This window comes from Hemiscyllium ocellatum, chromosome 16 (assembly GCF_020745735.1).
Source record: "Hemiscyllium ocellatum isolate sHemOce1 chromosome 16, sHemOce1.pat.X.cur, whole genome shotgun sequence".
NCBI lineage: Eukaryota > Metazoa > Chordata > Chondrichthyes > Orectolobiformes > Hemiscylliidae > Hemiscyllium > Hemiscyllium ocellatum.
The window spans coordinates 8,661,330-8,673,501 of record NC_083416.1 but is presented as its reverse complement, the minus strand read 5'-3'; the positions used below and the strand labels follow the sequence as shown (position 1 = coordinate 8,673,501).

Sequence of the window (12,172 nt, the reverse complement as noted above, 5' to 3'; positions counted from 1 at the left end):
TGACAAGTCTGTTATGAAAGAATGCAATCAGAGGGCACGTGTTCACCCATAGTGAAGCAGGAGTCCAGACTTCTCGCTTCTGAAAGGCTGCGAAAGCTGATAGCAGTCAATTGATCCTTTTCAAAAGGAGTCTGAGAGAATTTCATTGAACATTTCGGATCATGGTAGAATGACCTTGAGGGACTGAAAGACCATGGGGCTGTTCCTGTTGTTAGATCTCTCTACGATATAGACCTGTACCATTCATGAAAGTCTTTCAGTAATGTTGGGACAAGGAATGCACACCGATGGATTGAAGCCTTATGAAACTCAGTTTAAAAAAATGTGCCTTGTAGAGATAAAGCACTCTTGACTTTACAAAGACACTTCTGAAAAAAAAACTACTTTTACTTCCTGCAGTGCTACAAATAACATTTATAACTTCCCCTTCCCTGGTGTCTGTTAGCATTCACTTCAATATGAAGTGAAAGCATTGTGTTAAACCAAAGCAAAATGCAAGTCAGGGTAATACCGGGAACTCTGTCGAATTTACCTCACAGAAACTAGACATTAAACCCAAATTAATTGTAATTTTTCTTATGTTTTACATAAGCCATCTCCCAATTTACTCTATCTAATCTGATCAGTGTATCCTTCAATTCATGTATTTATCTAACTTCCATAAGACCATTGGAGCATAAGGTATACAAGCAGAAATTAGGCCAGTCAGCCCATTGGAACTGCTCCACTCTTCAATCATGGCTGATAAATTTCCCAAACTCATTTTCCCAATGTCTCCCAGTAACCCTTGATCCCCTTGACAATCAAGACCAATCTATCCCAGTCTTAAATATCCTCAATGACCTGACCTCCACAGCCTTCTGTAGCAATGAATTCCATAGATTCACCACTCTCTTGCTGAAGAAGTTTCTCCTTATCTCCGTTCTAAAGGGTCTTCCCTTTGCTCTGAGGCTGTGCCTCGGGTCCTAGTCTCTCCCACCAATGGAAACATCTTCCCAACATCTGCTCTGTCCAGACCATTCAGTATTTTGTTAGTTTCAATTAGATTCCTCTCATCTTTCTAAACTCCATCAAGTTTGGATCCAGAGTCCTCAAACATTCCTCACATTTAAGTTTTTCATTCCTGGGACCATTCTCGTGAACCTCCTCTGAACACACTCCAGGGCCAGTACATCCCTCTTGAGATATGGGGTCCAAAACTGGACACAATACTCCAAATGTGCCTTAATCAGAACCTTATAGAGCCTCAGAAATATATTCCTACTTTTACATTTAAGTCCCCTCAAAATAAATGCCAACATTGCATTTGCCTTCCTAACTACTGACTCAACCTATAAGTTTACCTCGAGAGAATCCTGGAGCAGAACTCTCAAGTGTCTTTGCACTTCAGACTTCAGAATTTTCTCCCCATTTAGAAAACAGTCCATGTTTCCATTCCTCTGACCAAAGTGCAAGAGCTCACATTTTCCCATGTTGTACTCCATCTGCCACTTTTTTGCCCACTCTCCTAATCTGTCCAAACCCTTCTGCAGCCTCCCCGTCTCCTCAATGCTACCTGTTCCTCTACCTATCTTTGTATCATCTGCAAACGTAGCAAGAATGCTCTCAGTTCCTTCACCTAGATCGGTAATGTATAAAGTGAAAAGTTGTGGTCCGAACTCTGACCCTTGCGGAACACCACTTGTCACCAGTTGCCAGCCCGAGAAAGACCCTTTCCTCCCCACTCTCTGCTTCCTGCCAGACAGCCAAGTTCCTTTCCATGCTAACAACTTGCCTCTAACTCCATGGGCCCTTACCTTACTCAGTAGCCTCCTTTGTCAAAAGTCTTTCTGAAGTCCAGGTAGATGACATCCATATCCATTTGTTCTTCTTGGTCTAATCTGCTCTTTACTTCCTCAAAGAATTCCAGCAGATTTGTCGGCATGACCTCCCCTTGATTAATCCATGCTGGCCTTGCCCTGTTTTACTATACACTTCCAAGTATTCAGAAATCTCGCCTGAAATATCTGGTAATGCCAAATCTGAGCATTTTCCTGTAACGTCATTTACATTTCCTCATCCTTCACAATAGATTCCAGGATCTTAACCATGACTGAGGTTAGGCTAAGTCGGCTGTAATTTCTCTTTTTTTGCCTTACTCCCTTTTTGAACAGTGGTGTCCCATTAGCAAGTTTCCAATCTCCCTGACTGGGGCGATTCTTGAAAGAGCACCACTAATGCCTCCATGATCTCTTCAGCTATCTCCCTTAGACCTCGAGGGTGTAGTCAATCAGTTCCTGGTGATTTATCCACCTTCAGGCCATTCAGCTTTTCTAGCACCTTCACCTTTGTAGTGGCACCACACTCAGCTCTGCCCCCTCACTCTCATGAATAATTGGGATAGTATTCACATCTTCCATCTTGTCGACTGACATAAAGCAATTATTTGGATCCTCAGCCATTTCCTTGTCCCCACTACTATCTCTCCAGCATCATTTGCCAGTGTTCCAATGTCTACTTTGGCCTCTCTTTTGCTCTTTATATATCGAAGAAACTCTGACAGTCTTCCTCCATATTGCTGGCTAGCTTACTCTCATTTTTCATTTTCTCCCTCCCTGTTTTTGTTTGTTGTCCTCTGTTGTTCTTCATAAGTTTCCCAATCCCCTGTTTTCCCACTACCCTTCACCCCATCATATGCTTTCTCTTTTGCTTTTGTACTATCCCTGACTACCCTAGTCAGCCATAGTTGCCTCATCCTCCCTGTACCATGCTTCTTTTTCCTCGGGATGAATCCCTGCAATGTCTCCTGAATTAGTCCCAGTAATCTCTGCCATTGCTATTCCACTGTCTTTCCTGCTAGAATCCTCTTCCAGTCAATTCTCTCCAGCACCTCCCTCAGGCCTCTGCAGCTGCATTTCCTCAGCTGTAATACAGTTATCTCTGATTCTATCTTCTCCTCTCAAATTGCAGACCAATTTCAATCATATTATGGTCACTGCTTCCTAAGGGTTCCTTCACTTTAAGCTACCTTACCAAGTCTGCCTCATTGCACAACCCAGTATTCCTTAGCGCTCTCCATGACAAGCTGCTCCAAAAAAGCCATCTCATAGAAATTCCACAAATTCCTTTCCTTGCGAACCACTACCAACCTGATTTTCTCAGCGCACCTGCATATCGAAATCCCCCAAGGTCACCGTAACTTTGCCTCAGACATACATCGTTTCTATCTCCTGATGTATCTTGCAGCTCAGCTCCTGACTACTGTTTGGAGGCCTGTGCAAAATTCCAACAGTGTTTTTTTTTACCATTGCAGTTCCTCAATTCTACCCACACGGATTCTACACCATCTGACCTTACTTTGTTTCTTACTGTTGATTTAATTTCGTTTCTTACTAAAATGCCCTGTGGAATTTGGAGTATTGTGCGTGGGTTTGGGGCCCCATATCTCCAGAAGGTTGTACTGGCTCTGGAGTGTGGTCAGAGGAGGTTCATGAGAATGGATTAGTGGTGCTGGAAGAGCACAGCAGTTCAGGCAGCATCCATAGTGGGATGCTGCCTGAACTGCTGTGCTCTTCCAGCACCACTAATCCAGAATCTGGTTTCCAGCATCTGCAGTCATTGTTTTTACCTCGTTCATGAGAATAGTCCCAGGGATGAGAAGCTTAACATAAGAGGAACATATGAGGATTCTGGGTCTATACCCAATGGAATTTAGAAGGATAAGGGGAGATCTGAATGGCCTGGACAGGTGGATGTTGGGAAGATGTTTCCATTGGTAGCAGAGACCAGGACCCGAGGGAACAGCCTTAGAGTAAAGGGAGAACCTTTTAGGTCAGAAATAAGGTGAAACGCCTTCAACCAGAGAGTGGGGCATCTGTGGAATTCATTGCCACAGAAGGCTGTGGAGGCCAGGTCATTAAAACCAGGATAGGGAGGTTTCTGATTGTCAAGGGCATCAAGGCTTACGGGGACAATAGGATGGAGAAACTTATCAGAGTTGAAGATTGTGGTGCTGGAAAAGCACCACACTCTCGACTTTGATATCCAGCATCTGGAGTCCTCACCTTCTCCTCCTTGAGAAATGCATCAGCCATGATTGAATAGTGGAGCAGACACTATGGACTGAATGGCCTAATTTCTGCTCCTCCGTCTTATGGTCTTATGATGGGTCCCACATTCTGACCACTCTGCGTGAAGAGGCTCTTGCTGCGATTTTCAAATTCTTACTGAAACACGTTAGAAAAGTTGCCGACAGAATGCAAAACAAGGCTAGATTTTCTGGAGACTGGCAATCTTGTGTAAGTTTTATGCAAGGAGGGAGCTCCATGTTTTTGAGAGGAGATTCTGCTCGAAGCTTCCTCAGAGACACAGAACTGTACTCCTCCATTTTGACCATTCTTTGACAGCACACGAGGAAGAGAAACCATGTTCCTTTTTCAAGCAGGCTGCTGTCGTAGGTTGAAGGTACTGACAGCCCATAGTAACAGCTGCTTATAAAAGGGCAAGTTTGATGATAAGGTGAGGGGAGGCTAGGTGTCAGATGTGTAGAGGTTACAGGGTAGGGTGCCTGGTGAGTATGTTGCCAATTGGAGAAGGGGCTAGGGTGTTGGCTCAGGTCCAGTCAGCTTGAGCAAATTGAGTATGGTGCTGGAAAAGGATTATCCAAAGATTTACTCACTAAAAGAAAGTGAGGACAGCAGATGCTGGAGATCAGAATCGAGAGTGTGGTGCTGGAAAAGCACAGCAGGTCAGGCAGCATCCGAGGAGCAGGAGAATCAAAGGGCTCATGCTCGAAACGTCAAATTCCTGATGAAGAGCTTATGCCTGAAACGTCGACTCCCCTGCTCCTTGGATGTTGCCTGATCTGCTGTGCTTTTCCAGCACCACACTCTCGACCCTAACTCTCCAGCATCCACAGTACTCACTTTCTCCTCGTGAGTCAATCGTGAAATGGTGCACACCAGCTTACCTTGTCACTTCCAGCCAGGTAGGCACTAGCGGCTGCCAGAGGAATCCCGTGCCTTTCACAAACGCCGGACAGTAAATCTCGGATGGTCAAGCCGGGCCGAACCATTGCTAAAGAGGCGGTTGTGTCAGGCAGGTAAACACAGCAGTATTTCACTTTCTTCCCATTTTCTACTTCTGGGCTTGGTCTCTCATACTACAATGAAGAGCACAGTTCGTGTTAAACATCGTCACAATGGACCAGCGTGTGGTTTTCTCTGTTATTACCCTATAGAGTTCTAATAGGGTATATGAGGGAAGGATAATCATACGTTCATAAGATATAGGAGCAGAATCAGGCTATTCGGCCCATTGAGACTGCTCTACCAATCGATCAGGGCTGATATGTTCCTCTCCCCCATTTTCCTGCCTTGTCCCCATAACCCTTCAACCCATTACCAATTAAAAATCTGTCCAATTCTTCACTTTACTCACTGTCCCAGCATCCACTGCACTTTCGGGGAGCAAATTCTCACAGAGCCACAACCCTTTGGGAGAAGTAGTTGCTCCTCAACTGTTTTAAATTTGCTGCCCCTTATCCTCATGTCCCAGAATGCCCCACAAGAGGAAGCATCCCCTCCACGGCTATTTTATCCACACCTTTTATCATCTCGAATTTGATCTCCCCTCACTCGTCTAAATTCCAGAGAGTATAGACCAAAACTGTTCAAGCTCTCTTCCCCATGGATTCCCCATGGCAACGGCATCTGGAACCAGTTTCATGGTCTAAGGGAAAACCATTCAGTACTGAGATGAGAAATGGCTTCACCCAGACAGGAGTCAGCCCATGGAATTCACAACCTCAGAAAGCAGCTGAGGCCAAAGCATTGTACAATCTCAAGGAGAGTTGGATACAACGCTTGAGGGGGGGGGGCTAAGAAGATCAAAGGATAAGGGGGGGAGGGAAACAAAAACAAGCTACTGAGTTGGATGATCAGTCACGATCATGGTGAATGTCAAAACAGGCTCAAATAGCTGAATGACATAACCCTGCCCCATTGGTTTTCTGATATTTATCTCAATGCTCAACTCACCTTTGTCAATATGATCTGCAAAAGTCTGCAACACAACAGTGGGTGCTTAAACATCTTACTACTGGCCAAGCATTTTCAGTGTGTCAAAACTAAACTGCTACCTCAGTTATTTGTGAAAGGGCAGTTCCCATTTATGACAGTTAATCTAACTATTTCTCATCAGTAAACAGGTCTGCTAACGTGACATTTGGTTTAACAATTATCCAGCAGAGGACATCCAACCCATTAACTCTGTGCTGGCCCTTCTGAAGACCAATCCAATTGGTTCCACTCTCCAGTCTTTCCCCATATCACAGCAATTTGTTTTATTCTCCACATTTTTGTCCAATTCTCTTCTGACAGCTTTTACTAAAATTGTTTCTCCCATCCTATCAGGCAGCACGTTCCATCCCCTACACTGTTCAGCAAGTAAAACTGCTTTTCATCGAATTCCCAAAGTGTGGAAGCGGGCCATTCGGCCCATACCAACTCCCCAAAGAACATTCCGCCCAGGCCTACCTCTCCACCTTAACCCAGCATTTCCCATGGCCAATCCACCAAACCTGCACATCATCTGGACTGTGGGAAGAAACCAGACCACCCTGAGGAAACCCACACAGACACAGAAGAACGTGCAAACTTCACACAGGCAGTCACCCGAGACTGGAATTGAACCCAGGTTCCTGGCACCGTGAGGCAGTAATGCCTCTCCCTAATTTTGAGGTTATGTCCAGTTGCCCTAGCTTCACCTATCAGTGGAAACATTTCTTCTACCTCTTATCTATTCCTTTCATAATTTTGTGTGTTTCTATCAGATCCCCCCTCATTCTTCTGAACTCCAATGAATATAATCCCAGTCTACTCAGTCTCTCCTCATAAACCAACCCCCTGAACTCTGGACTCAACCCAGTGAACTTCCTCTGCACTCCTTCGAGTGGCAGTACATCCTTTCTCAAGTAAGGAGCTCAAAACTGCATGCAGTACTCCATCATGTGTCTTACCTCTGTTCTGGCTTGAAGAGAGCTGAGGAACCCCAGCTCCACACTGGCTGCTGAATACACAGATCCCTGAGACTCACGGCGAGACAGCAAGAGGCCATTGCTGTCGGAAAAATCCACTGCAAACATAAAAAAAGAATCATTAATCATGTTGTAAATTCTTTCAAAAAGAACGAGCTCAAAAGCATGAATTAGCTTCCCTAATAGGTAAAGCCGTGATCTTAGACTAGTATTAGGTTGCATTGACCATGAAATGAATCCATCCTTGCTCTGCGATAAACTAGCTAATGTCCTCTAAGATTGCCTTATTTCTGGTGAATCTCTCGTAAATGAATAGATGAGGATAGGATTTGTCTGGAATTTGATCCACACCACATTTGGGACGAGGCTGGGTCTTTAATTCATGACATTCTGACGCGGTGGAATGAGAAACAGCCAACATCGTCATGATTGGGGTCGGGGTGTGGACTCGGGAAAACCTGTTTGCCTTTCTAAATATTTATACCATTCAGAATTTGAAAACCCACAAAGTAAAGTAAAACTAAACACATAAACACCTCAGAGAGAAATGCACTGGGAGACAACACAACCCAGAAGCAAAAATTGAGAAATAAAAGCAGAAATTGTTGGAAACAGTCAGTATGGAGAGGAAATAAAATGGCTCTCTCTTCATGGTCATTGCTTGGTCTATTGAATATTTTCAGCATTTTTTATTTAAATATAATCAGGAACTGTATTCAGGTAACCGCTCTCTTTTTCTTATTACTCATGGATGGGATGTGAGCATCTCCAACTTGGCCAGCATTTATTGATCATCCCTAATAGCCCAGAGGGTAGGTAACAGTCAAGCACGTTGCTGTGGGTCTGGAGTCACATGTAGGCCCAGACCAGGTAAGGACACAGATTTCCTTCCCCAAAGGATACGAGTGAACCAGATAGGTTTTTCAAACCATCAACAATTGTAGAATCCCTACAGTGTGGAAGCAGGCCACTTAGCCCATTGAGTCCACACCGTCCTTCTGGGGAGCATCTCACCCAGACCCACCCTATCCCTGAAATCCCTGTGGCTCATCCACCTTGCCTGAGCTTCATTGGACTTTGGGAGAAAACCAGTCCAGATGATGTGCAGGTTTGGTGGATTGGCCATACTGAATTACCCATAGTGCCTAGGGATGTGTAGGCCAGATGGATTAGCCATGGGAAATGCTGGGTTAAGGTGGTGAGGTAGGCCTGGGTGGAACGTTCTTTGGAGAGTTGGTATGAGCCGAATGGCCTGCTTCCACACTTTGGGAATTCGATGAAAAGCAGTTTTACTTGCTGAACAGTGTAGGGGTTGGAACGTGCTGTCTGATAAGATGGGAGAAATAATTTTATTAAAAGCTGTCAGAAGAGAATTGGACAAAAATGTGGTGAATAAACCCACACTGACAGAGGGAGAACATGCAAACTCCACACAGTCATCCTCAGGTGGTATTGGACCCAGGTCCCTGGCACTATGAGGAAGCAGTGCTAACCACTGAGCTATCATGCCATCCCAATGGTTTCATGCTCATTGTTAGACCCTTAGTTCCAGATTCTTTTGTTGAATTCAAATTTCTCCACCTAACACGGCAGGGTTTGAACCAGGGATCTCAGAACATTAGCTGAGTTTGTGGATTACTCCTTTCTGGATCCTGTGATTGTGATTCCTGATGAAGGGGTTTTTGCCCAAAACGTCGATTTTCCTTCTCCTCAGATGCTGCCTGACCCGCTGTGCTTTTCCAGCACTAATCTTTGTGTATTAATCATTTAATGATAATGCCACAAGGTCATTGCCTCCCTCCTCTGTAACAACAGTTCCACATTGTGTAGCCGGTGAGTGCTGTACATTATCAGAAGCATTAAAATGGAAAGCCAACACCACCACTGATTGATCAAAAATAGCCCACTGAGACATGATGCGGTTTCCTGGCAGAGAGTTAATGGTGATAAGACATCGTGGATGTTTTTTTTAAAAAAACAATTCCGTGATATGGGATCACATTTATTACTGATCGCTAGCTATCACCAATATGGTAAGAGCAAACAATGCGCCTGAACCACTGCAATCCACTTTCCTGTCAGTTAGCATCATACTATAAACTTCAAAACTTTCATAACTGTTCATAAATTGAAAGAATCAACAGAGATAACCTGTTATGAAGGAATCAGCAATAACTCTTATTGGAATAAACTAAGGGATAAGGACAAACTTATACAAGAATTGAAAACATTTAGCCATGTCTGGGAATAGTAGGAGTCAAAGCAAGATCAGTGAAACTGGGTTATCAATTCTTGATGAATGGTTATCTCATGCCACTTGACTGTCCTGCAGAAGAAGTGAAAGAGTTCATCACAGGACAGTAGTGTCTTCAAACACACAGTCAATGCCAAATGCAACAAGGAACAAGAGAAACTATTTAGAGTCATGGAGATGTACAGCATTGAAACAGACCCTTCGGTCCAACTCATTCATGCTGACTAGATATACTAAATTAATCTAGTCTCTTTTACCAGCACTTGGCCCATATCCCTTCCTATTCATAAACCCATCCATATGCCTTTTAAATGTTGCAATTGTACCAGCCTCCACCACATCCTCTGGCAGCTCATTCCATACACGTACCACCCTCCGCGTGAAAACGTTGCCCCTTAGGTCTCTTTTATATCTTTCCCCTCTCACCCTAAACCTATGCCCTCTAGTTCTGGACTCACCCACCCCAAGGAAAAAGACCTTGCCTATTTATCCTATCCATGCCCCTCGTGATTTTATAAACCTCTATAACGTCACCCCTCAGCCTCTGACGCTCCAGGGAAAACAGCCCCAGCCTGTTCAGCCTCTCCCTATAGCTCAAACCCTCCAACCCTGGCAACATCCTTGTAAATCTTTTTTGAACCCTGTTAAGTTCCAGAACATCTGCCCATACTTCTGCTAAGAAGACAAGCTGTAGACTTGGTTTCAGAGAAGTAGTCAATAATTTAGATGAATCTAAAGAATCATCAAGAATACCACATTGTAGGAAGGGTGAATATCTGCAGAAGAATTCAACACCAAACCCCTGCATTAGCAAAGCTTTGAAGAACAACAGTGCAAAAAGTTCAAACCCTGGTCACTTCCAGAGACAGACACTATTAGTTAGAACTGTTGCCAAATTTTATCATTAAATTGGGTACTAGCCAATGTCTGGGAAAAGTAGGAGTCAAAGCAAGATCAGCGAAACTGTGTTATCAATTCTTGATGAATGGTTATCTCATGCCACTTGACTGTCCTGCAGAAGAAGTGAAAGAGTTCATCACAGGACAGTAGTGTCTTCAAACACACAGTCAATGCCAAATGCAACAAGGAACAAGAGAAACTACTTAGAGTCTTAGAGTCATGGAGATGTACAGCATTGAAACAGACCCTTCGGTCCAACTCATTCATGCTGACTGTTAGGGTTGTGTGGTCTAATTTGCTTACTTGAGGGGTCTTATTTTGATTGCTACATGCAACAAAGTTTGAACAATTACCATACAGTAATGGAATCCTACAGCACAGAGACAGGCCCTTTAGCCCAAACTGGTCCATGCCAACCAAAGTCTCCAACCAGGCTAACCCCATTTCCCTGCACTTGGCCCATATCCTTCTAAACCTTTCCTATCCATGTATTTGTCCAAATAGCTTTCAAATGTTGTTAATGTAACCGCCTCAATCATATCTGCTGGTAGCTCATTCCATATGTGCACCACCCTCTGTGCAAAATAGTTGCCCCTCTGGTTCCCTTTTATTTTTTCCCCTCTGACTGTGAGATTTCTTAATAAGTGGCTGAATTAAAGGTAACTTGTAGTGATTTACCCACAGCAGTAGATAGTTACAGGCTTATGACCCAGCTACAAGCAGTAAGGAAGTCAAATGGTATTTTAATCTTTATTGCAAGAGCATTTAAGTGCAGGTGTAGAGATGTCTTTTTTTTAGATTAGATTACTTACAGTGTGGAAACAGGCCCTTCGGCCCAACAAGTCCACACCGACCCGCCAAAGTGCAACCCACCCAGACCCATTCCCCTACATTTACCCCTTCACCTAACACTACAGACAATTTAGCATGGCCAATTTACCTAACTTGCACATTTTTGGACTGAGAGAGGAAACCGGAGCACCCGGAGGAAACCCACGCAGACACAGGGAGAATGTGCAAACTCCACACAGTCAGTCGACTTGGACCTTGGTGAGACTGTTCCCCACAGATTATTGTCTACAGTTTTGGTGCCTTTCACTGAAGGAAGGATATCCTGACATTGAGGGAGTACAGCAGAGGTTCACCAGAATGAGTCCTGGGAGGGTGGGACTGTACTATGAGGAGAGAATGAGGAGACTGGGCCTGGATTCTCCAGAGTTTCACAGAATGAGAGGTGATCTCTTTGAAATAATTAAAATTCTTGACGGACATGACAGGGCAGACGAGGAAATAATGCTGGTTTAGGGAGGGATGGGGTGGTGGTCTACTAGAAGGGAACATCATCTCAGAATAAGAGCTAAGCCACTTAGAACCAAGATGAGGAACAATTTCTTCACCCTGAAGTTGATCATTCTCTGGAGTTTTCAGTCCCAGAGGCTGTGGAATCTCCATCACTGAGCATGTTCAAGACAGAGATTGATAAATTTCTAATTAGTGGGACATGAGGAGAAGGTGGGAAAATGGCATTGAGGTTAATGATCAGCGATGATCTAGTCCGACACAGAAAACTTGAAGGTCCAAATGGCCTATTCCTATTCCCACGTTCCTTTGTTAGGATTCTTTAGTTTCAGTAACTAACTAGCTTCACAATATTTACTTGAAGGCTGATCTGGGTGAGGTAGTAAGGGCAGCTCGTGCTTGTGCAACTGTCACCCAATACAGAACTTCCATGTACAGGATGGAAGAAAGAGACACAAACTTGGAAAAACAAGCATACATGATGATTATGGCTGATCGTTAACATCAATGCCATTTTCCACACTATCCCCACATCCCTCTAACTGAAAGTCAGAAGTTCATGTTCCTCCCACATGCTTGGAATGATCCTATTTACCCTAAAACAAGATTTGTTAAACAATGAGACAATATCTTTGTACCTACACCAATCTATAACACTGTATTGTTCCCCAATGGATTGACCTTCCCTAGAATTCATTGCAACT

The 12,172-nt window shown here is 44.0% G+C and overlaps 1 protein-coding gene across 2 annotated transcripts in view; it reads right to left on the bottom strand.

The window, feature by feature from the left end:
* LOC132823142 (regulator of G-protein signaling 14-like) overlaps positions 1-12,172 on the bottom strand; it is a 100,978-nt gene that overhangs the window by 22,642 nt on the left and 66,164 nt on the right. For both annotated transcript variants that reach the window (XM_060836705.1, XM_060836706.1), the window contains exons 8-9: positions 6,998-7,113; positions 4,949-5,140 (exon numbers count right to left, since the gene is read on the bottom strand). In XM_060836705.1, the coding sequence (XP_060692688.1) occupies positions 4,949-5,140; positions 6,998-7,113 (308 nt within the window). The remainder of the gene's footprint in view (positions 1-4,948; positions 5,141-6,997; positions 7,114-12,172) is intronic.